The 23863-nt window shown below is 36.1% G+C and overlaps 4 protein-coding genes across 4 annotated transcripts; 2 read left to right on the forward strand and 2 right to left on the reverse strand.

The window, feature by feature from the left end:
• Positions 1-2153: 2153 nt before the first annotated feature.
• On the reverse strand, positions 2154-4797 carry LOC136268603 (uncharacterized). Its single transcript, XM_066063978.1, has 7 exons — positions 4692-4797; positions 4396-4536; positions 4093-4299; positions 3880-4038; positions 3561-3767; positions 2720-3232; positions 2154-2661 (listed from the first exon to the last, which is right to left on the reverse strand). The coding sequence occupies exons 1-7, from the start codon at positions 4756-4758 to the stop codon at positions 2420-2422; spliced, it is 1536 nt and encodes a 511-aa protein (XP_065920050.1). The 5' UTR covers positions 4759-4797; the 3' UTR covers positions 2154-2419.
• A 3972-nt stretch (positions 4798-8769) lies between these two features.
• Positions 8770-10082, forward strand: LOC136268655 (uncharacterized). The gene is made up of 4 exons (XM_066064050.1): positions 8770-8871; positions 8969-9007; positions 9094-9585; positions 9644-10082. The coding sequence occupies exons 1-4, from the start codon at positions 8826-8828 to the stop codon at positions 9889-9891; spliced, it is 825 nt and encodes a 274-aa protein (XP_065920122.1). The 5' UTR covers positions 8770-8825; the 3' UTR covers positions 9892-10082.
• Positions 10083-12446: 2364 nt separating this feature from the next.
• LOC136236930 (atlastin-2-like) lies at positions 12447-20743 on the reverse strand. Its single transcript, XM_066027160.1, has 12 exons — positions 20582-20743; positions 20303-20532; positions 18512-18640; positions 18089-18244; positions 17554-17610; positions 16903-16995; positions 16209-16347; positions 15871-15998; positions 15756-15812; positions 15575-15646; positions 15096-15527; positions 12447-12716 (listed from the first exon to the last, which is right to left on the reverse strand). Exons 1-12 carry the CDS (start codon positions 20634-20636, stop codon positions 12636-12638), a joined length of 1629 nt encoding a protein of 542 aa, XP_065883232.1. The 5' UTR covers positions 20637-20743; the 3' UTR covers positions 12447-12635.
• LOC136236931 (ras-related protein Rab-4B-like) lies at positions 20639-23801 on the forward strand. The gene is made up of 6 exons (XM_066027161.1): positions 20639-20763; positions 20811-20891; positions 20953-21067; positions 23095-23312; positions 23365-23460; positions 23552-23801. Exons 1-6 carry the CDS (start codon positions 20748-20750, stop codon positions 23659-23661), a joined length of 636 nt encoding a protein of 211 aa, XP_065883233.1. The 5' UTR covers positions 20639-20747; the 3' UTR covers positions 23662-23801.
• Positions 23802-23863: the final 62 nt, after the last annotated feature.

Here is a 23863-nt window from a genome sequence, read left to right on the forward strand (position 1 = left end):
CACTAAATACGGGGTTATGCTGCTATACAGCATAGGGGGCTCAATACAGCACTTACTTCTTACCCTGTAATGCTGCTATGTGACAGTGATAGTTAATCAGTGATCATCTTTCCAGTTGATGAAGAGCTGGCTCAATGATCAAGCTGTGTAGTCTTTCGTGGCCAGATGTCTATTTCAACACTGGGGCTTAACAATTAGAAATTATAATCGCCAGTGCTGAAAAGGCTAAGCCCCTATAGATGCCACAAAAAACTACACAGTTTGCTCGTTGTGCTTGCTCTAAGGATGTCATAGTCAACTGAAAAGATGATCACTATCACTGTCACATAGCAGCATTACAGGGTAAGGAGTAAGTGCTGTATTGAACCCCATGCTGTATAGCAGCACAACTGAACAGTAGCATAATTATTAAAAGATAATTTTTGTACATTTATTGCCCGTATTCAATGTTTATTAATAGTGGGCTGCAGGCTACCAAATTGCCGTTAACTGGCGAAACTCAATAAATCCAACCATATAATGTGCAAAAACAAAAAATATATCAGTCCAGTCCAGTATTCCAGTACAGTAGTCCAGTCCACTAAATAGTATTGCCCTGTCTTGAGTAGACACCACAAGCATATGGGCATACATCAAACAGAATGTCTTATATAGTCTGTAGCACAATCTTGTGCATAGTTATAATTTGCAGCAATTCTGATTTACAAGAATCAAGACCACACAGTGTAAGTGTTGTATTGCTCCAAGAAGACTACTGTATTGGGGCAGGGGTTTAGTAATGCAGATTAATATTTCCTAGAAGTTTTTAATGACTGATTGTAGACCTGAAACACTACAAGTATTCATTCATTCATTCGTTAATCAGTCTTTTACCTTTAAAAGCTGTTGAAACTGAAGCTGTCATTTTAAACCTGTCATTCATTCATTGTCATTTTAAAAGCAAATTAAGGACTTTTCATTGCATAACAACCAAATTGCAGCGTGAATTTGTCCCTTTCAAACACCTAGTTATGCAGAAACTCTTTAAGAAAAATTTCTTTGTTAACTCAGATTATTTTGTTTCCAAATTTTTGTATTCATTTCACCCCTAACTGACTTTAAAAGTAATTATAAATGTTGTTAAGATCTACTACAAACTGCCATACAATAGTTTTGTGTAATGATGTAGTGTGGCAAAAAAAAACAAAAAAAAAACAGTGCAACATATTGCAAAGACTTGCTCATACATTCCCCAATTGGAACTTCTTTTGCAATGACGTTTCCTACCGTGTAGGGAAGGCCACACACTATATGTGAGCGAAATTACCTGGAAGCATCCTAACTTTCTTTTTTTTCTCCCTTTTCTGTGTTTCTTTTGTTTGCACTCTTCATAAACACCCAAATGTGCTTTCGACTTGCCTTGAAATTATTGTAAAGTCAAATTTACAAAACAAGAGATAAGAGACCAAATTTTTGTCATGTCTACATGGTAAGGGAAAAGTTGAAATCACTGGGTACCCATTTTAGCTCAAATTTTGTCGGAAGAAATTGGCTACAAAAAAACAACCAACAAATGTGGGTTGAGATGCTCTAATAGAACAGTGACTTGAAAATAGTTTTTAAGTGTATATATACCAATTTGAACCATTTACCTAAGAGTCATAACCATAACTGCCAGCTATCCACTTCCTTCAGTTTCTACCTTATAAATGAAAGTTCTATATAGCTTATGAGTGACAGTAAACATTTAAAGGCAATAAAAATTAATGAAGTAAAGATGCTATCATGAATATATGTAGACAAAATGTAAGTCCCATGCTATTACAAAAAATTAAAATGGCATTCATTCTATGCTTTAGTAGTCACAAGGTAATTATTATTTTGAATCTTATTAGAACAGTAAATCGTTGGATACTACTATAAAGTATACAGATATGCAGTTCCATGTCACAAGATATGTTTACTATTATGGTGGATTAAGTGTAATTTTATGATTGACACTGGTAAATCAGTATTATGTAGCATAATAAAGGATTGCATTATTTGCATGTGTGATGATAATGAGTTCTATCATGATATATTATATTGTCACACACAGCTCAGCTTTTTTGTTTTAATCAATGTAACATCTAACACAGTTTAGCTGAACAAGAGCTGGTAGACTATAATGTGCTACATGTTGAAGTATTTTGGTCATTGTATAAAAGAATACATGTGCATACAAGAATGCATTACTATAGGAATGTATTTCAATCAAAATAATATGCCACAAGTATTTGATATACAAAGCTAACTGAAGTAGTTAAAACATGGTATATACAACAAGTGATATATTGTTGTAAACAAATATATATGTGGTCTGTCTCTATAAGGCAGTCAATTAAGGTCACTGCCTACAAGGGGAACACCTTCATGTTTCTTTTGTGCACATAGTTGCACATCACTGACTGTTGCTTGGTGGTGTAAAATTATCTTCCATTATAGATTCCATTGTGTAGTCCAATATCTTGCCTTCTATTAGTCCTTCTCCTTGATTGCCATGAGTTATTGCATGCCAGCATGATTTCTGTGGCTTCAGTGCATCGTTACTAGTGTTCTTTGTAACTGAAACTGGATTGTTTCTTGGTCGAGTTAACAGTTTATTTTCTGGATCAATCTTCACTCCTTCAGCCATAAATTGCCCTGTAGAATAGAGTTGCAATGTACACAAGACGTGTGGAGAACAATGATTTAAACTAACCCATTAATCCATGTATATTTGAGGTGGCCTCATAATGCATGTTCCAGTCAACATCTATTTTATTGTGAAGTAAGTGTACAGTGAAGCTAGCCTTTGGTTTATCATATACAACGTTGACTGTGGATTGTGCATCTTTCTGTTTCTTAGCACTGCTCATTGCTAACTTAAAACTAACTGACTGATTCTTTTTAAATACAATTTGGTTAATCATGGATGCCTTGAAAGTTCCTTGTCCAAGTATGTTAACCTCTTGAGTGATGGAGTCAAATAGGACTGCTTGTGATTTGTTCACATTTCGAGGGATTACAGCCAACTTTCCAATCCACGTTGACTCAGTGGTATCTTCTTCACTGTCAATGAACATGGCGTTGATGAAGTAGTCCTCATTACTAATCAGATTAAATGCCAGTCCAGCATACCCTTGTATAGAATAACATAGTGTCTGGTTGGATAACAGCGGTACTACAAAATGAGGATCACCGACTACCTTAGGCTGGTCACATGTTACTAAATCTAAACAAAAACACAGCATTATAGTAACGTGTGATATGACTATCAAAAATTATATGTAGCAATTACACACTAAGAGATGAAACCTTGTACAAACGGCATTCACCATACTATAGTAAAACCAGCTGCAGAATTGAATATTTGCACCTGTTGATTAATTGTATGGACTCTGCATGTGTCATGAAATAAAACACTTATTGACAGTGCTTTAAAGGGCTTCATTGTCTCTAAACATGGCTTTATATGTTAGTCAAATATCCCTTGATGCATGCAGGTGTGCTAAAGGCAGGCTAGCTGAAGGTTACATAACAAGCTTGTATACCAGACTCACTTGGTGAATTAATGATATTAACAGTAACTATATTGGCTAGTCCAGTGGTGACCTCATCTTTCAGCGATTCAGGTATAGTAAAGTTGACGGTGAACATCTCAGTTGTTTCATTATCGCAATCACTATACAAGGGAATGACAACTGAAGTTTCCTCTTCACCAATGTGTATCATTGTTGTAATTGAAGCAGCGTCATAGTCGATGTATCCTATAAATTTGTAAAATACACAATATAGGCAATTTTTATATATGAAAATAATTACATGTGTTTGCTTAGAAGACAAACTCTTCAAGTAAGAGTATTTTGGTGTTTGCCTTACTTAAAGCAGCTGCAGATGTTGGAGATGATGGTTGATCTGTCATCATCAATGTAATTGGAATATCGATATTTGCTGGCATTGTAGTGAAGAGGGTCACTTCTACTTTACCATCATCTTCAGTACCAGTGAATTTCGCAGAAGAGAAATCAACAACAGGTACTATGAAAAACAATTATACATACCTCAACATGTACAGTCACATAGAAGACATACCATGATCTGTAATCTCTACAATGTGTTTGTCATAGTAGCCATTGTCATTATCATTGACAATACAACAGTCAGTATATACAAATGACAACTCCAAGCTGGATACATCAGATGGTATGTGGTCCAAACGTACTGATCCTCTTGCTACTGTATTGCCAGTCACTAACGCAAGCTCAATATCTGGATGGTCAAGTAATCTGTTACGTTGTGCTGTAGTAATGTAAAAGTATTCATTTCAATACGTATATTAGCTATATATATCACAGTAAGACACATACAGCTGCTACTGTGTATATACACACTGACTTTTCTTCCAAGTCACTCGAGCTACGAGACTCAATGCTTCAATCACTGCTTCGCTGATGTGCACATTGAAGTAGTAGTGTGAGCCAGATCTCACCACCACACCATTAGTTGTACTGAAGCCATACTTTACTGTATGGGAAACTGTGTAAAAAACAATACTGTAATGAATCCATACAAATAAAATCCACTAGATCTGGATCTGTGACTGTATATAGAACAATATAATGTATGCACCATATCTATGCATGTTATATTATCACAATATCTGTATACTTTCATTTCTATGGTATATTTACCTGGTAATGGTTGGCTGATGGTGACTGTTAGCAGTAGAATAAAGCAACATAGTTTATCACAGGCCATGACTATCACTGGATCACACAAAACACTACAACCACCATCTCTTGTAGACAATACTGAGAGTTTGTATTGGCTATACTTGTATTAATACATATGAGGTTGTGCACTTGAATGTTTGTATTGGTGTTGGTAGTCTTCAATCAAGCATGCACACACAGGCTAACTGCCTTAGTTGGTTTCCAAGATAAACATCCCGATGTACATACAAGCTTTGAGCCTCCATAACTTTTTCTGTTTCTTTTAAATATGTGTGGTGTAGCTCAGATCAATACTTCGTTGTTTTGAGTACATGACAATGTATATGTGTACTATTAATCCTACATTTTTCCTGGTGTTAATTATTACTGGCTAAATAAATAAGAACCATACCTTATGTGAGTTATGAATGGGTGCATCCTGCTTAAATTGTCTGCATTATTTAGTATTCTTGTTTGATAGAAAAAAAAAGGCTAGTATGTTAAGGAAACAGGAGAGAATTAGTTTTCAATAGAATCCAGGCTTAAATACTCATACAGTGTTAAGCTATATGAGATGAACAGTCAATCTTATACTAAGCTATGGTTTTTATTTGTAGAATATTTTAAAGCTGTGAATTCTGTGATATAGTGGAACCCATCTGCATGGTCCCAAATTTCTAATAAGCAGGTGACTACATTTTATACAGGTGCATGGATTACTGTATAAATTTCTTATTAAAGGATGGCCTGTTAAGAGGCTGGCCTTTCTAGTACATGGCTGCTAAGTTTAGCTATCAAATGATTCTACAGAAAAGATGCATGATCAATCAATCAATTAATAATAATATTTTCCTACCTGATTATTCACCACCTTCAATCGAAAGTTTAATCTTAAACAAGTAACTTGATTAGGTAGTTTTGAAATGAAATATTATATGTGAGCATAGGTAGTTATGAAATGAAACATTGTATATGAGCATGTTTAATCTTATTATAATCAACAGTATCTATTTTTCACAAGTGTTGAAATTCTAAGGGAAGTGTTGAAATTCTAAGGGAAGTGTTGCTGCTGTTATGTATGGTCTTATTTCATAACTACCAATGTAAGTTAGCCTTAGAACCGACTAAAAAAAACTTCCAGTTTCATATTCTTCTCACATCTTCCTACAACACACCTGCACAAGTATAATTATGTTGAAACATATATTTATTAGAGTAGCAATATTAATTTATTTATCCATGGATGCATTGCAGATATTTGTGTACGGAAGGTTGAAGTATTTTTCCATCCATGCACTATGATAGGGATGAGTGTACCTCTCTTTATATGCTCAGTAGAGGATAAAATAAACTTCAGGTGTAACCAATTGTATTATAAGCATATGGTAGCGGAAAAATGGAAAGAGAAAAAAATGAAGGGCTAAGCTATTCTAAGAATGAAAGAAAGATTTTCAAAGTTATGCTTTAGGAGTATAATAGCTCTACAGAACAATATAATATGCATACATTATATTGTTCTATAATTTATACAGTCAAATTTTAAGACCCATCAACAACTCTAGTCACTAAAGCTATTTGGCACAATAATGAGATAACAGTCCACCAGAGGTCAAGAAGATATCCATACTCAGTTCCTTACAGTCTAGCAGAGCTTGCCAGGACACCACTGTTTCTCTACTGGTGTTTGGGTAAGAATTTAGCAAGATCTCTGTGTGTGTGTGTGTGTGTGTGTGTGTGTGTGTGTGTGTGTGTGTGTGTGTGTGTGCATATGCGTACTCTTTCAACTACTAAGTGACAAAGCTAGCTACTTGCAACATCTCCACACCAAATACAGTGGTAATTATAAAGTATCTATCCTTGTTTCATTTTCTATAAAGTATCTATATCCTTCCTGTGTTCAACTATACACATCAAGTTCAAGCACACCTGCACATATTTCAACTGACAGGGACTAATACTACACTATGTATTCATAATCAAGTAGTTCCTGAATAGTTGTATGTTGTGTGGTTTTGATTAACTTGAGGTGCTGACTTCTTGGAATAGAAAAAGAAACATTGCACACACAAGCCATGTACATTACAGCACAACCACGTGCCGATAGTTGTGTATGCATGTGATATAGTCATGAAAGGCATATTAGGAATCTGCATAGTTAATAATATTGTTGGTGAACACCTGTATTCTAAAGATGAACACAGTAATGTTATGTGCATCATAGGTAGCAAATTGTTAAAGTGATAGTCATAGTTGTATGCTTAGCTACCTGCAGCTGCATGTAGTTAAATACCATGCACTGTAGCAAGATGGTATCAATGCAACATAACATTAATTGTCCTACAATTATGTATAGTTAATTGAAGCTATCAGTTAAGAATTGAATTGATTAGTTATACAATACCACAATGTCATGTTAGACATTGTCATCAGGACCTCAAACACTTTATTATGCATTTTTTATAATCTACGTGAAAATGACTCAGACAAGTTTTGGGTAACTGGTAGAAAGTTCTTCAAACATTTTCATTTGCTGTAAAGTATCACATGGCACTAAGGCCACGTAGTAAGAGATTGGTGATTTTCAATACTTCATGGGTTGATTGAAAGTACTTTTAATGAAATGAATTCTGATGAAGGCAATATGTTTCACAGAAACGAATGTACACCTATACCTGGGTGTAGGAAGTAAAAAGAAATGTACCTGGAGAGCTTTCATTAAGTTGCCAAAAGTGGTAACTTTTGTTTGCAAGAAGTAGCCAAAATTGGCAATTTTTAGGCTGTCCAATAATTTCCAAAATTGGCCTTGTAACATACCTGGACAAACAAGGCCTTGCATGATCAGTTACATGTAGTACTATTACCCTTTATGTAGAATATTCTAATTCAATTGATTTCTTAGATAATTGAACTGATTTGCAGCAGCATTCTAAAAATGAATCTACCTACGTGATTGCCAAACATACTAGAATGCTATAACAGTACATTACTTATAATCCTACCAAGAGTTTATAATGGTGTAGGCATTATAAATTCTTGATCCTACAAGTGTAATTGTGTAGCTTGCAAGAAGATGCTACTACATATAGCTACTACTACAAAGCTCAAAGCTTACACAAATGCCAAATGATAATTACAAAATACACAGTCAGTCCATCTCCTGTTTGATTATGGCAATGTTTAGGTGGATGTTCATTTCATGTTTATGGCATGAAATATTTCCCATGTATCTAACTGAATTGTGGAAACATTGTCAAACATATATCCACTTGTAGTATCATTTACATACATTATCCCAGAAACTAGTTCTTATATGGCACATGTTTATTATTGATCTATGCCATATGAACTTACAGAATGTAGCCAATGTACACAGTATAATTGGGATACTATAACATTGTGTGACATAATAGGCTGAAGGAGAAAATGATACTTACACTTTCATTACTTTGTTTGCACAATTTTTGGATAATGTGTGGGTGAAGCATGTAGATGATACTGCAAGTGGGTATGTTTGACAGTGTTTAGTCATAATTCAGTTAGATATGTGGGAAAAGGGAGTATGCTGGACCCATATAGGGGTCAGCCACTTGGTCTATACTGTGTCCATACATACATATATAGCTAAGACATCTGAATGGATTAGCTACTAACACATATGTCCATTGAAATTTGTACTAATGTACACACAGAAGCTATAGCTAGTAGACACACAGCACATACCATAATATATAGGAACTAATTTAGTCTATGACACTGCAAACTGCCAATCCTCAATAGCAAAAGTTTGCTGACATTTGCAAACAACAATAGCCCCACAAATGTACGTGGCCTGCCAACAAGGCAACACATAAAAGTTACAGTCAACAAATAATATTGACATTATAATTAATTACTAGTGTCCCAAGTATTTGAAATTAAGTCTGGAATAATAGTGGTAGCATAACCAGTGAAGCTGGTAAAGGAGTGGATTGAATTCTGTTGACATAATATTGATACTACCTGAAACCTTTTAAAAGATTCCTTACAACCACCTTAAAACACAAGATATTTCCCTACAGAATCATTTACTCTAGTTACCAGTACTGATAGTAGCTACAGCCTGTCACTAGTAAAATGAAATCTCTTGCAGTGTGGATGTTACTTACTTTTCTTTATCAAGGTAAGGGATGTATATATTGTAGAACATTTAAGTCATATTAACTGCATTTAGCTTATTATCTAGTAAATTTTAACACTATATGTTTTGTGCTGTGTAGCAAACGGTATGCCTGGATCAGGAGATGAAGATAACAATCGTAAGTTGCACTGATAGCTATAATTAATTTGCAATTAGAATTGTAAATATACACAACCAACAAAATTTTGTTATTTTCTTATACAGCTGGTGTATCAGGAGATCCGCATTTTACAATTCCGTTGATGGGAAATGAAACTCTTTGTTATTCAATTCAAGGATATGCTGGACTAACTTTTAACCTAATATCTAACCCACACCTTACCGTCAATGCCCTATTTATTGACAGTGTTAATGATTCCACTGAGGCAACATGGATTGGAAAGCTTGCTGTCATACCACAGAATATGCAAAAGGCACAAGCAATCATATTTGACTCTGTCAAACAAGAAGTAGTGCTACCCAACCAGGGTAAGCTAAAAGCTTCAGTTATCAGACAAATAACAATACAGGCTAGTGGACACATCAACATCAAGTTCACAAAAGGACTAGTCCCTAAACAGGGCCCCATAGCCAACCTCATCAAAGTATCACATGAACAGCTAAAGGCAAAGTTTGATGTTACATTCCACCCTGACCATCTTGATGTTGACTGGAAAATCCAAGATCAGTTGATTCCACATTCTCATGGCTTAATGGGTAAGATAAAATGGCCTATGCAACATATAAGACTTATTATTATTACCTTCTTTATCAGGTCAATTTATGGCTAATGGAGTTACTGTTGATAGAGTCAAACAGATTTTGATACGACCCGATCTTCCACCTGTTCCAGTACAACTCGGTGAAGTGTGGAGCTACAACCCTGTGATCAACAGCACTTCCCCTTGCTGGCATGCTAAGAACTATGGACATCAAGGAGAGGGACTAATTGAAGGAAATATTTTTGACTACATAGTCACCAGTGTATTACAAAAGAACTTCGCTTTTGTAAAACATAAATAATTTAAAGTATATAATCATTATGTAGTTTTAAATAATTATTTAAACATCAATGTTTTAAAGCATGGCAATTATCACAGCATTTTTTACAATCATACATTTTGTAGGTGTTTTTATATATACATAACCACATATAATTGTATTTGAAATATCATTTTAAGAGATTTGCAAGAACATACTATATCACTGACTAATTGTTCACTTCATTTGAGTTGTCTTAAAGTCTCCATAGTTAGGTGATCCAAAGACTTCATGTAGCATAAATTGCTGTCAAACCTTCAGTCCTGTTCACTGTAAAGCTCTAACAATTAAACAGTAACACAGTAAGTGATACCTCATGCATGACAATGCATATGATGTACAATTATATTACACCGTATAACAATATAAAACACATGCAGAACTACATGCAATGCATATATCAAGGTACATCTAATACTTTCAGTGTGCCTATATACTATATGAGTAACTTTTATGTGCATGTTTTACCTTACACTGCAAACATTATTATACATAGTTCAATCGTAAACAGAATCAGTTGTTACAAGATATTGGATCACATGGCGATGTAAAACTTCACAATGTACAGGTGTACACCACAAATTCCTCAAGAATCAGTATCAGGTTTATAGGATACACAGGATGTAAAAATATATTTCCTTTACACTGTAGTTCCAAAAGAAGGGTGCAAAACAATGAAAGGCTGCTCTGTAAAGTACCACTTGCACTGATGCAGTGGATCAAGTCCAGGTAACATGTCACTGCATCTTCAAGGAGATAAACCTCACAGCAATTAATGTAGTTGATACATACAATAAGCTAACACATTTACAGTATCATAGAGTAGATGGACATGCATAATATAGCAAGTACCTTGCACAACAAGCATAAATGCAATGTACAAAATTAATACAGATTGCACAATTTTTATATTGCAGGTTGCTAAATTCTGTGTGAAGCACAGAAGGTCTCTATCTCTGTATGAATGGTATAAGGGAAGTTTGTACTAATGGCCTCTATTGAATGTGATATATTCTGGTAAGGTATATAGTACAATTTGATGAATACCATGCACTGCTTCTGTTTAAATTGTAACTAACTGCTTTTCTGTTAAGCAAATTTGGTGAATAATTTTGTCCGTTCCTATATATGAGGAACACAAACAAGATTTGCCATTTTGTGGAATCAGTTAACAACAGACAAAACACTGACTTTCACAACATGGAGCGGTACTGGGTTAGGGGATGTGCAAGTATCACACCTTACAGGTGATCTGACGTTATAATTACTATAAACAGCATAAATTTGTCATCTGGTGACCATGCACAGGCAATAATCACATTGTATCTGGAACTATACTTAGTTAATCTCTAAAACTATGAATTTTATAATTTGTCTGGGCTTGTTCGATGCCCAGTATATAAAAAGAAGTTATTTGGATGTTTTGTATAGCTACCTATATGCTTGACGTGCTGATTAAAAAAGTTGTTACTGTGTATGCAATATATACATTCAAAAACCAATACTTTACCTATTGACCATGATCATTATAAGGCCACTCCAAAAAAATTCTGTTTCCCATCCACCGCCACATCTGGTTTCTGTCAGTTCTAAATGTTATTCCATATTCTTCCACTATTTTCTGGTTATACTTGCATACTGTACAGGCTTGGTAAAAGCCCATCTTGTAACAGTATCAGCAGTGCTATCAAATCAGCACAAACTCACATTTCATGTATAAGCATTTTAATGTAAATTTTTTATGGTTGTGCCAGGCAAATTACGGCTTGAAAAACTTTTAAGTATAATGGAAATTGACCCCGCCTGCTTGCAACTATTCTAGAGTCCAGGACGGCAAACAGAGAATTTATTTGGAGTAGCTTAACATTGTGCAATGGTCTGTTTTATAAATCACAGAATTTCATGTTGACATTCTTCTACCAGTATCTATTACACTGAAAGCAAACAGCTGTGTGGCAACTACATGTGATTTTAGCCCCAGCATGTATATACCACTACAGCTGCACATTGTTGTACAAACAAATCTAGTTGCTTAGTAGTATGACATTTAAGAAGTTATTGAACCCACACAAGTATTGGTAAATTATACTTGTGTATATGTGTAAGCAAAATATTGCTATTCTCATCACCTGATATACCCATGTAAAAAACAAAACAATAAGAGACTGGGATGCTATATTCCATCACAATGATCTAGCTGATCGGCTGGATTTTGCCTTTCTATTAATGTTGGATTTTATGTTCAATAAATTGCTATCCAATGCATGTTGAACTATACATTAAAATCCACAAAATCAAATTCCACAGCCTTGTGGTTTCACTTCTTGAAGACAAGTACATCACGTCAGCTAATCAATATGCAATGTCTTACAAGAGACCCCATGTAGGAATACATCATACTGATGACATTGGGTCACATGATCTTAACGAGAATCAGGTACCAATTCTGAATACCAAAATCCTATACAGGTATTTGTTTTAGTGCTAAAAATGACACTGCAATAAAACGAAAACCGGCTATTCTCTGTGGCAATAAGTCAGTTGTATAGTTAGAAACGACACCAAATAATACATGCTTAAAATTACACACTACATGTTCATGTTCACATAAGTCATAATGTAGTTACAAACATGTTACAATGCAATTACAATTCTATTTGAAATATGCTCAGCCTATAAAACATTAAATACACATATATTAATAATTAATGAAATAATTGGAGTATCTACTGACTCTTCTTTAAAGCAAGTTTAGCAGCATGTTGTATACCTTTGTTCATCAGCTGACCAGACACAGGAGATAACACCTAAGTCAAATAAATATATGTCAAGGTGCATAGTACTCCAAAGTGGGGTGGGGCAAATCATATGGGGTGGCTGTCAGTTACAAAGTACTTAAAAATCATTAATTGTACACGTGAAACACAGCATGCCAACACTACAGGGGGTTGAAGGCATGCCCTTTACAGAAAAATTCTGAAACTTGAATGCTCTGAGATTGATTCTGAGTGCATTTTCGGTGGTACATGTGTACTTGGAATAGGGTACAACATGTAGTAACGTGACTGTTCTATTACAGTATCAAATGGTAGTACTGTTTAAGTAGGGATCACCCTGCATGCCACCCAAAATTCCACCTTTAAAAGTGATCCTAGAGACATTTTACGCAAAGAAAATCACCTTTACGGAATAGTACTAGTCCATAAAATATACAATACAGCATTAAATGTAACAAAACACTTACAGGTGGCCGGATATAAAATTTTTAAAAATTGCCAAAACTTGAACTTTGGTCTCACTGCCTGAATGATCACAGTCGCAAGGCTAGAAGCCAAACGGAGCAGCACACAGCCACCATTTTACACCACAATAACAAGCTCACCAGTGGGATGTGCTTTTTTGGGGGTCCCAACAAGTGTAGGCCCTCTACGCCTTGTGTTTTCTTTTATCTTCAATCAGGCTGCTTGCCTTCTTCTTCATCCAACGAAACCATACCGAGGCATTAATTTTCCGTATCAATACTTTCTTTCAGCAGCATAATAGATGCCATAGAATCATTTCAGAGCTGGATTTCAGAAGCGCTTCAGTCTTGGCACTACTATAAAGAGATATACTAGTTAGATATCTGCAAGTTCATGATTGGATCCCGTTCATGATAGGTTCGCAACCACGTCCATCAATAAAGATCTAGGTGGACTAATAGCGATAGAGTATGGATACCACACCTTACCTTCTTAATAATCTAGCTGTTTACTTAACAGTAAACAAAATGACCTCATCCCTTATTGGTCTAGCTAGCTGCACACCCCTTGGCTGACTCAAGATATACTTTTTATTTATTTATTTATTTATTTATTGAGGCTTTACAGCACAAGTGCTAAAGGCCTGTAGGACACCTGGTCCTACAGCCTGTTTAATACAACAGTCACTCTAATACAACAGTCACAAGTTACATTGTAGCTAGCTGTGCTACAACAAAAACTAAACAAACTAGTATATTTTTACAAAATTGTACGAAGGGACTTTCCAACTGAGCTATGCTGTAATACCATCATTCATCTCTTGTTTCACTACTTTTTATTGCATTAGCTAGATCCCTACTTCATTTTTAAATTAACAATTTTTTAAAATAGTTTTGATACAATGCACCCCAATACTGATTCATGCAATGTTCAAATCCTACCATTGGTTAACTGGCAGCAACTGGGAATTGAGAAAAGTGAGGGGGCAATGGGGTGCAGTGACCCCTATGCCCCATTTCTTCACCCCCGACAAGGTGACAAATACTACAATGGTATCAAGCTCAAAAATGTTATACTGCCCTTCTGTGCTTCAATTAGGAATGTATGGAAGTAATAAGTAATAATCAGATGAATTCTTGGAAAAAATATAAATACCTTTTCAATTTCTGATGCACCTCTTAAACACTGTGAGCAGCTTGAAAGTTTGAGATACTCTAACAGAACAATCACTCTAATAAAGCAATCAATATCTGTAGTGGTCACATATATTTTTCAAAAACTCCAGCCAATTTGCCTATATTTGGCAAAACTTCAGGAATATAGCCTTGAAAATAATAAAAGAATTTTCAGAAAGAATAACAAAGATTTTGAAGCATACTGTAACAACATTTCATTCAAATTGTACATGTACATTCAGTTGGATTTGTACATTAGTGATCATAAAGGTTGGCAGAAAATACAGTACATATATGTAAAGAATATGTCACGAAAACAATCCCACTCAGACAGCAAGAATGACTATGTGTGTGGCATTGTAAACTGTTAAAAGCAGTTTGTTCTACAATTAGCTATAGATCACATGAACACTTACTGATGGTGTGGTCACTGAAAATTGAAACAGTTCTAGCACTCGAGTTGAATATATGGACGGTAAGGAGGTGTACCAAATAGTGTCTACACTTTAATGTTTTATGCAATAAAATGTTTCAAATAGTGGACACACCCATTTTTTGAGATTGGGCTCTTAGTAGGCATAGCATCAACTATGGTATTTGAAAAGTCCCACTACAAGTCAATAACATAACCGTGTCATTCGTCACAGTAGGTAAACACCGTTGAGACCATTGATATCACTGATTGTCCAACGAGACAATAATACATATAAAAGATTTACTACAGCACACACACACACACACACACACACACACACACACACAGAGTTACCTTGTCCCATATCAATTCTGTAATGCTGTCAATCCTACTACCCATTTCACGGTACTCTCCACTATATCGGATATAGGACCAGGCCAGTAACAAGAGTATGGAGATGCCTAGGCAGTAGTTGGCAAGTGATGATATCACTTGTATTCCTATAAACCCAACCAGATAGGATATCAAATAAAAAACTACCATCAGTGCAAACAGAACAGCTGGAGTCCTTGCAGCATGGAAAATATTCTTGCTGTTGTTCATGCTAACAAATTCTTCATATTCTGTTTCAATTTCTTTTGATAATTGTTCCTCATATTTCTGACTAAAGGTTTGCCCGCCCATTTTCTTAGTTGCACGGAACTTATCAATAGCATTTTCCTTGTTCTCAAGATGCTGTCTTTCTAGCTCAGATTCTGCCATATATGGTGTGTTTCCTCCACACAGCTAAACATAGACAGCTATTAATAAACTGGTTTTATTATAATGTTTACCTCGTTCATTTCTCTTTTGTAGTATTCTTTAGCTGCAGCTAATGCAGTGAGATTGTTTCCTTCAGCAGTTGCCTATGGAGAATACATATCTATCATCTATCATCATATTATTATTGTAACTGTGATTTCATTAATTATTTCAAGCACTACACACCCAAAATAAATATACCCCATAACTCACTTCCAACATTGATTTCGGTTCAGGTAGATCTTCTCCTTGATATATCTTCATATACACCTATGTACACAACATGTACTTCATATACACAATCTATTACACCACCGGTACTAGTTACCTTAAAGTATTCTAGCAAGTCCTTTCCAGTCACGGAGTTACCATTGATGGTCTTCACAACTAGTCTAGTTGGGTGCAGCAGTAAAGGAGCAAGATCTGATAGCTGCATTTTGAAGTCACCGTCAATATCTAGAGAACACATTTTAAAAAGGCAATAAACTTCTATGACAAATTTGTAATCCAATCAGCTGCATGTATATACATGCACAGGTGCAGATACGTACATGCTCATCATAAACAAACACCTGCCTACACTCATGTGAGTGTGTGCATACAGACAACACAAACTACAATGTACAGTCAATAAGTACTCCAGTATATACAGTACCACATTCATACCTGCTAGTCGTCCATCAAAGCATTTGTCAGTGGCAACTTTAAGGCCAGGGTGGGGCATTAAGAAACAAGCCACTTTGTCAAAACAAGAATGAATGTGTCTTCGAACCAACTGCAACTGTTCATGCTGAGAATCAGTAAGCTAAAAACACCAATAAAATAAAATTATGCAAACAAATTCCTATAGGAACATGTTATACAAAATAGCGTTATCGTTTCACAACTTTGTTTCCCAGCTACAACTTCTTTTTCAAAAAAAAAATTATACGCTACATAGTTTGCTACTTTTGTATGACATACATGTGTGACTGTTCTATTAGAATATTGTTTGCATTAAGATGGTTAGAGTATTTTGTTCCTGCTACTAAAGTAGAGGGAGTATCAGTGGCGGATTCAGAAGGGGAGATTGAGATACTTGAGATACTCTAATAGAACAGTCAGTCAAATATATGCTCCCTACATGCAGCTCTTGATCAATGTATAGACCACTTAGAAAGTTACTCTGATTTAGCATATAACTATACTACATTAAAAATTTCAGTTCTGAAACAAGTAAAGCACCTATAGCTATACCTACTACCCTGGTCATGGTCCCCCCCTCCCCCCCCACCCTCAGTCAAACCCTGGATCTGCCCCTGAGTATGGTAGCTACATGTGCATCATTCTGCAACAAAGCTGATCAATACATCATGCTTACTTTCAATATCTTATCCAAATATTCCTGTCCACCATCATGTCCATAAGAGTGTTCATAAGGATAACTCCAGTCCCTCACCAGAAACAGCAGTGACTAGGGGTAAGTAATAAAGTACTTATAGTTAACAGGTATCAGGTCAGTATTTAGAAATAAACATTGTTAGCATGCTGTTGTAGTTTGTCTCATGAATCAACTTTCTGGTCTCCTATGGGAGGTTGTGTCAATAATCACAAACATGATGGCTACAAGAAGGCTAATCATACTGCTGCATGTACAAGAGACGTTTCAGTTTATAAATCAGGGCAGTCTACGTTATTAGACTCCACAACCACAAAAAAAATCTAACCTGAAGTTCCACAACAACCCTAACACTGCTAAGCAAGACAAGGACAGTTGGTCATTTGCTCTCCCAGTTAACACCAAGTACCATACCCATCGATATTACAGCTGGGTGGGCTGATTCCCCAGTTGACAGGCCCCATTATACAGCGAAACAATGTAAGTAAGGCAGCAACTTGGCATAACTGGGCATCAAACCTGGACCTTTCAATTGCCAGGCCATATGCTGGATATGTTGCCTCACATGCACGCACGCACGCACGCACGCACGCACGGATTACACAGTGGTACACCATTCTATGTGTTACTTACTTGAAATGGTTTATACTCACTCTCTTGCATAGCCAGTCTGCCATATTCAGTGAACAGCTAAATAAATACACAAAAATCTAAAATGAATACTGTACAATGAGTATAGAATAGTTTCATTCATGTGGCAAAAGCTCAATATCACATAATAGTTGCAGTATGTCTGCCACGACAGAAACATGGACAGTAAATTCACCAAGGTGAAACAATCGTTTATCATTAAGACATGATAGCATAGCTAGTCTGGTTTCTGATATCCTCTACCATCTAATTGGTGAGCAACTTTACAGAATGTGTGGACGAGGAGATGGAGCATATCAGAAATTAGACAAAGTATGCTCCTAATATGTTAGTACCAACTGGTAAGTGATTACATATATATCACCATAGTTGTTTGGCTGTCTGTGTTTCTACAGTAGCAGAATAATGAAATGACCATTCTACCTGTACAAATGCCATCCGCTTCAGTTTAACACCACAACTCGTGATGTCACTTGAAACTATACTCTATATAAAGATCACAATCTAGTTTCCCTACCTGAAGATGTTGTAGATCATTTTCCTGTATCATTTGAGATAAGTTGTACACTTGTACTGAAGTGATCATTGTACTGAGAGCAAATATCGTCGCACAATCTCTCACTGTTGACTGATTATCAAATGCTCCTTGTGTGTCCAACAATAATACTGCTACCTAAAACCATTACACTAATTAATGTAAGGGTTGATAGTATAAACAGTTTACTGGGTTTGCAAGTGTACAGTACATGCACTACACAAATGATCAAAATACAGTAACCTTGAGCTCACTTAACAGTCACCACTTTACATGTACTGAAAGTGCCTCACTATAGTGGCAATGTCAAGTAGGTCTCAAACATAGCTAAGCTGTATGCCGTGACGACAATACAGTATATACCCAGGGGTGGCCCAATTGTTTTACTGGTATATATTCACTGACCTCTTCTCCAGTAGAAGGTTTGGTGATGATGAATGCTCTATTCCACATGAGGATACCGTTGGTCTCCCTCTCAGCTCCTCCCCTCCATGAGAACCCTCCAAGTGGTTCTGACTCACTACCTAACCACTCCTGGGTGTAACAAGACTGTATGACGAGTACCCATCATAAAAATATATCACAGCACAATGGACTAATGGCTACACCATATATTTTAAGATAATGATTCTATCAGTCAAATCTCATAATATATATTTGCTGAAGTTTGTTAAACCAGGTGCGTGCCCACAGCCAGCCAAAGGCCGGCTGTGGGCATGCGCCTGGTTTACTGAAATTGTTTTCGTAAAAGTGTGTGTGTGTGTGTGTGTGTGTGTGTGTGTGTGTGTGTGTGTGTGTGTGTGTGTGTGTGTGTGTGTGTGTGTGTGTGTGTGTGTACCTACCTAGTACCTATCTACCTATGTTTGTCCGTACTCACCCACGTGAGCAAAATCGTTAAATGGAAAAGCAGCTTTTACATAAGAAGTAAAAGTTAAATGAAGTCTGTAGTAAACTTCCGCACAGGTAAACTTTGCTTTGAGGTGGTTTCTTTTCGGCGGTCTGAAATACGGGTGTGGTGATTCTCCTCCGACTTCGTGAATTACCTTCCTTTCGGGTTTTACAAGCATTTAAAACAATTGTGCAGGCCTCGTAGACTACCAGGAATAGCCTATCCCTTCGAGTTGGAAAGGGGGCGTACCCCTACTTACGCGTACAAAAATGAAGAGCAGCTTTGAGGCTTTGTCAAGAGAAATTGTGGGAAAAAACACGATAGTCAAACTATAAAACAGTTTAGAAGATACTTCTGTGCGTAAAGTGCTGATAAAAGCGGTTTGTTTAACAAACGCTTCCTTAGCAGCGCATAGCAACGTAATTGAAGAATTACAAAATTTCGTGAATTATGAAATAAAAGAATTATAATAAATTAATTATGTATTATTGCACAACCAAAAACCTATGTAATACATATAGTTGGTTAATAACTTCATTTCAGATGAGTTAGCTAGCTGCATGGCGTCTGGTTTTTAGAAGTTGCACAACATCAACTTGTTTTTCCTAGAAAATTTTATATAAAATCCTCCAATATTCTTTAATCTCACAAAAGTATGCAAAAGCAGACATTTGGTAAAGTGCTAAGGTCATGTATTGCACAACTTCACTGGATCAAAATGATAGTGGTGGCTTATCACATGGTGGGCAAAGTAATAATTCTGGGGTTCCTGACAGTGGCATCTCTTGACTTCACATTATATTCCCTACGTTATGTTTATATATAGTAGTGGTGTGAGAGAAGAGCAAGCCCAATTATTGTACACAATCACGTGGTTATAATATAAACTTATCACTTTCAAGGATAACCTCTACCTAGTGAGTACAATAAGACCAAAACACATTTTCAAAACAGCTGTGTACAAGAAATAAACATAGTAGCCCTATAGCTACCAAATGAACTACCAATAATATGTTTAGAGATTTGTTTTTCTAGTACTGTGGCAAAAGAGTAAGGTTTATAAGAACAAGCAGAAGGAATCATATACATGTACCAGTGGTCAATTTCTAAATGTGTAAATTGCACAATAGCAAGAGTTCATAATATTATGAACTCTTGACAATAGTAATCAGTAAAAGTGTCCTTGAACTGCTCAAAGGTACCTGTCATGCATGTAAGTGCATTATCTACTTAAATTAACTGTTGGAAAAAGAATGTGGAACAGAACATTCCTATTTGACATTCTTTTTAATGCACAGTAGGATCACCTCAACATCAGCATCTGCTTCTAACGCTTCCAAGTATCTTATGAGAAAATCTAAGAGAAAGGATTTTCCTTTGCGAAACGCTCCAGCAACAGAAAGGACCACAACTTTCTTGTTCTTAACATTGTTGTTTAACAAAATAGCCTCCAACGCTTCTATATCCAACTCGAAGGAGTGATCGCCTTTAGCGATAACTATCTGAATAGGTCTGGGACTATCTATCACATCGCTGTCTACAAGAAGCAAAATCATTCACAAACTGTACAATTTTTAAATTCATACCATCAGCACTGTCTCCAGATAGTCTAGTTGTATGTCCAGAGTAACGCGAGCTCATATTAAGACGATTAGCTAGCTCAAAAACAAGAAAGGTCACAGAATTTGATTTGAACGCATTTTTTTCTAATAAAAGCCCGTCACCGGATACGCGGAGTGAACAACGGTTGAAATGGCGGAGACATATGGTGAGTCAGCCAGTTAATACTAGTTCAACATGTATTTGTATCCTTAGATTATCTTTTCAAGTTCTTGATTATTGGAAATGCCGGGGTGGGAAAGTCGTGTATTCTACATCAGTTCATGGAACAGAAATGTAAGTGTTAAAATTTTTAGTTGACTTGTTAACACGAATACATTGGTGTAATCCTATACAGTCAAGTCAGACTCAAACCATACCATTGGTGTGGAGTTTGGATCAAAGATAATCAATGTTAGTGGAAAATCAGTCAAAGTTCAAATCTGGGACACTGCAGGACAGGAGAGATTTCGGTGAGGGTTGCTACTAAGTGTAATTACTGAATGTTTAGTGATAACAAGTTTAGTAAATAAGCAGATCTAAATCATTCACGTAATTCAAACGATTTCAAACTTATCGAAATAGATTTATTAGCTTAATATTTCCTTTTATGCATAGAATTCGTTTTCTGATGGTATGCTCAACTGGTTGTATCCTTCCATTTTTGGGTTTGTATGCCTGTTGTAGATTTATTTATTGGCGGTTAAAACAAAGTGGCTCTCGTATAGTTCATATGCATATAAAGTGAGATTGATGATCAGCATGCCTACAGCTGGATATAGTAGTAGAGTACATACTGTATGTCTGTTATCTACATTCCCGTCAATCATTCCATTTGTATTCGATCATTATAACATTTTTTTACTGGTTGTTTTATTTGACATTTGTCTGGTACAGTGTGGTATGTACAGTACTGTATGTTATATAGTTAAAACACTGATCTCTGTGTGTGTTTGTTTGTGTATGGAAAACACAGTACGAGGGGGGGAATGTTAAGAGGCTAATTCAGCATGACATGAGGTGAAGCCAAGTGCTGTAGTTCCCTTGAGACACCGCTAAGTTCTGTGTTTTTCATACTCACAACAGTGGTTTAACCCATTAATTACAGCTGTATAATGGCTTTAACCGCCATATGGCAGCATGGCATTATAGATCATGCAAGGAATAAAACTAGCTTCGCTACAAACTGTTTAGTGTGTTTTGTAGCAAAACAGAATACAGTAGTTCTATGGAGTGTAAGACTCCTTTGTAGACGGTTAGTTGGGATTCCATTGTTTGTTCAGGATGGAGTTTAGACTTTGCTATGTATAACCTTCTTGTGGTTATAGTATTATACAAAAACAACACAGTTGAGTTCCTTATTTCATAGTGAGTATTTAGATGCATGGTTACTATGTAGTTCTGTGCATAGTAAGGTCAATTAGACATGATTTAGCAATTCAGTCAGTAGTTACCAGGAATTCAGCTAGTAGTTACCAGGAATTCAGCTGTCAATAGATTAAATGTTATATTGTACTTCTGGTCTTATTGCTCAGAGCATTCATCTCACATAAACTGCTTCAATTTTTGGTGATGAGAATATCAGTAAGTCTCCATGTAATCTCTAGTCGTAGAACCAACTGGTAGGATTTTACAATGTCATGCATGTGATCAATTGTGCTGTCTGATAACTGTACTGTATTTTGCCCAAGTGGAGTGTATTTTCCCAATTATCCACATAGCTGTACTGTACGGTATTTGCCCAAGTGGAATGTATTTGCCCAATTATCCACATAACTGTACTGTACGGTATTTGCCCAACCATGTACTGCTTGACTCATATGGTACGGTTGTGTAGCTAATTAATTGGTAACCTGTATGTATGAAAATTCTGTATGCAGCAGTACTTCGATCCTCACATGCAAAGTACATGTGTTATGTTGTTTGTGGTACATGCATCTGTTAATTTCCTACAGAATGTTACATGTCATCAAATATATCGTAATCTCAACCCATTCAATCCTGACACCTTGTGTTGTTAACATTTTTTCTAATATGTGAATTGAATGCATGCGTCCCAGAACATTCACAAAGCCTCCTTCCTGAGTACAGTTTACATGGAGTGCTTTCCCATCTATAATACTTACTTATGTCATAGAGCATGACCGACCTCAATCCTAACATCATTGCATGTCATTGTCAACTGTACAGAATACTTTTCAGACTTTACTGACCTGCAGTAACAAAACATAATACCCCACTTCTTGATGAACACTGCAGGACTTGAAATAGTGCCATACTCTTCCTAGACACACTGTATGATTCTTGTTATTATTCTTTGATGTGTCACATGTCACTCAATGTTGACATTACTACATCACATCTGTTGTACCATCCAATAGTTGTTTAACCACAAATCAGCTTAGAATTGATTGTAAGTATATTCCACTCTAAACAGTAACTAAAAAGTAAACGCTGTATAGAACTATGAGGCATGTTACCTATAACACTCTTCATACAGAGCTGTAACACGGAGCTACTACAGAGGAGCTGCTGGTGCTCTACTAGTATATGACATTTCCAGTAGAGATTCATACAATGCAATATCTAGTTGGTTGAGTGATGCTAGAACTCTGGCTAGCCCCAACATCATAGTCATCCTGGTCGGCAACAAGAAAGACCTTGATGCTGAGCGTGAGGTCACTTTTATGGAAGCCAGCAGATTTGCTCAAGAGAATGGTCAGTATTTGAACCATTACTGGTCCAATAATTGATCTCATTTGTGGTATAGAGATGACCTTTTTGGAAACAAGTGCCATGTCTGGTGAAAATGTAGAAGAAGTGTTCCTCAAGACAGCACGGTCAATACTTTCTAAAATTGAAGCAGGTTGTGTAAAGTTGTGTAAAGTTGTGTGTGCTCATATCTTGTGTCTAGTTGTAGCATGTAGTCCTAGCTAGTATAGTATTCTGTTTTCCAGGAGAGTTGGATCCAGAGCGGATGGGTTCAGGGATACAATATGGAGACAGATCTCTGAGGAAACTTACCACAGATCGTCGACCACGAAAACAAAGTGACTGTAGTTGTTGATATTATATGAAACACACACGAACATTAAAGTGATTTTATTTCATTCTGTTTAGTTTACTACGTATATTACACCTGTACAGTGCATTATGTTGCTATGCAAGTAAATGAACTGCTTTTTATAAATTTGATGTGTACTCTAATATTTTGCTTAGATGCAAAAGTGCTAAGAGATGCTAGGTATGGATACAACATACCAACTTTG

This window comes from Dysidea avara, chromosome 10, assembly GCF_963678975.1.
Source record: "Dysidea avara chromosome 10, odDysAvar1.4, whole genome shotgun sequence".
Classification (NCBI taxonomy): Eukaryota; Metazoa; Porifera; class Demospongiae; order Dictyoceratida; family Dysideidae; genus Dysidea; species Dysidea avara.

Bases quoted from the DNA above. Each gene is read 5' to 3' on its own strand.
- LOC136268603 (XM_066063978.1), bottom strand. From the start codon at position 4,758: ATGGCCTGTGATAAACTATGTTGCTTTATTCTACTGCTAACAGTCACC. The intron at 3,768-3,879 runs GTAAGGCAAACA...ACAAATTTATAG, and splicing joins AACATCTGCAGCTGCTTTAA to GATACATCGACTATGACGCT. The intron at 3,233-3,560 runs GTGAGTCTGGTA...GTTTTTGTTTAG, and splicing joins TAATATCATTAATTCACCAA to ATTTAGTAACATGTGACCAG.
- LOC136268655 (XM_066064050.1), top strand. From the start codon at position 8,826: ATGAAATCTCTTGCAGTGTGGATGTTACTTACTTTTCTTTATCAAG. The intron at 8,872-8,968 runs GTAAGGGATGTA...TGTGCTGTGTAG, and splicing joins ACTTACTTTTCTTTATCAAG to CAAACGGTATGCCTGGATCA. The intron at 9,586-9,643 runs GTAAGATAAAAT...CTTCTTTATCAG, and splicing joins ACATTCTCATGGCTTAATGG to GTCAATTTATGGCTAATGGA.
- LOC136236930 (XM_066027160.1), bottom strand. From the start codon at position 20,636: ATGAGCTCGCGTTACTCTGGACATACAACTAGACTATCTGGAGACAGT. The intron at 20,533-20,581 runs GTATGAATTTAA...TGCTTCTTGTAG, and splicing joins ATCTGGAGACAGTGCTGATG to ACAGCGATGTGATAGATAGT. The intron at 15,813-15,870 runs GTAACTAGTACC...TTGTGTACATAG, and splicing joins ACTTGCTAGAATACTTTAAG to GTGTATATGAAGATATATCA.
- LOC136236931 (XM_066027161.1), top strand. The intron at 23,313-23,364 runs GTCAGTATTTGA...TTTGTGGTATAG, and splicing joins CAGATTTGCTCAAGAGAATG to AGATGACCTTTTTGGAAACA. The intron at 23,461-23,551 runs GTTGTGTAAAGT...TCTGTTTTCCAG, and splicing joins ACTTTCTAAAATTGAAGCAG to GAGAGTTGGATCCAGAGCGG.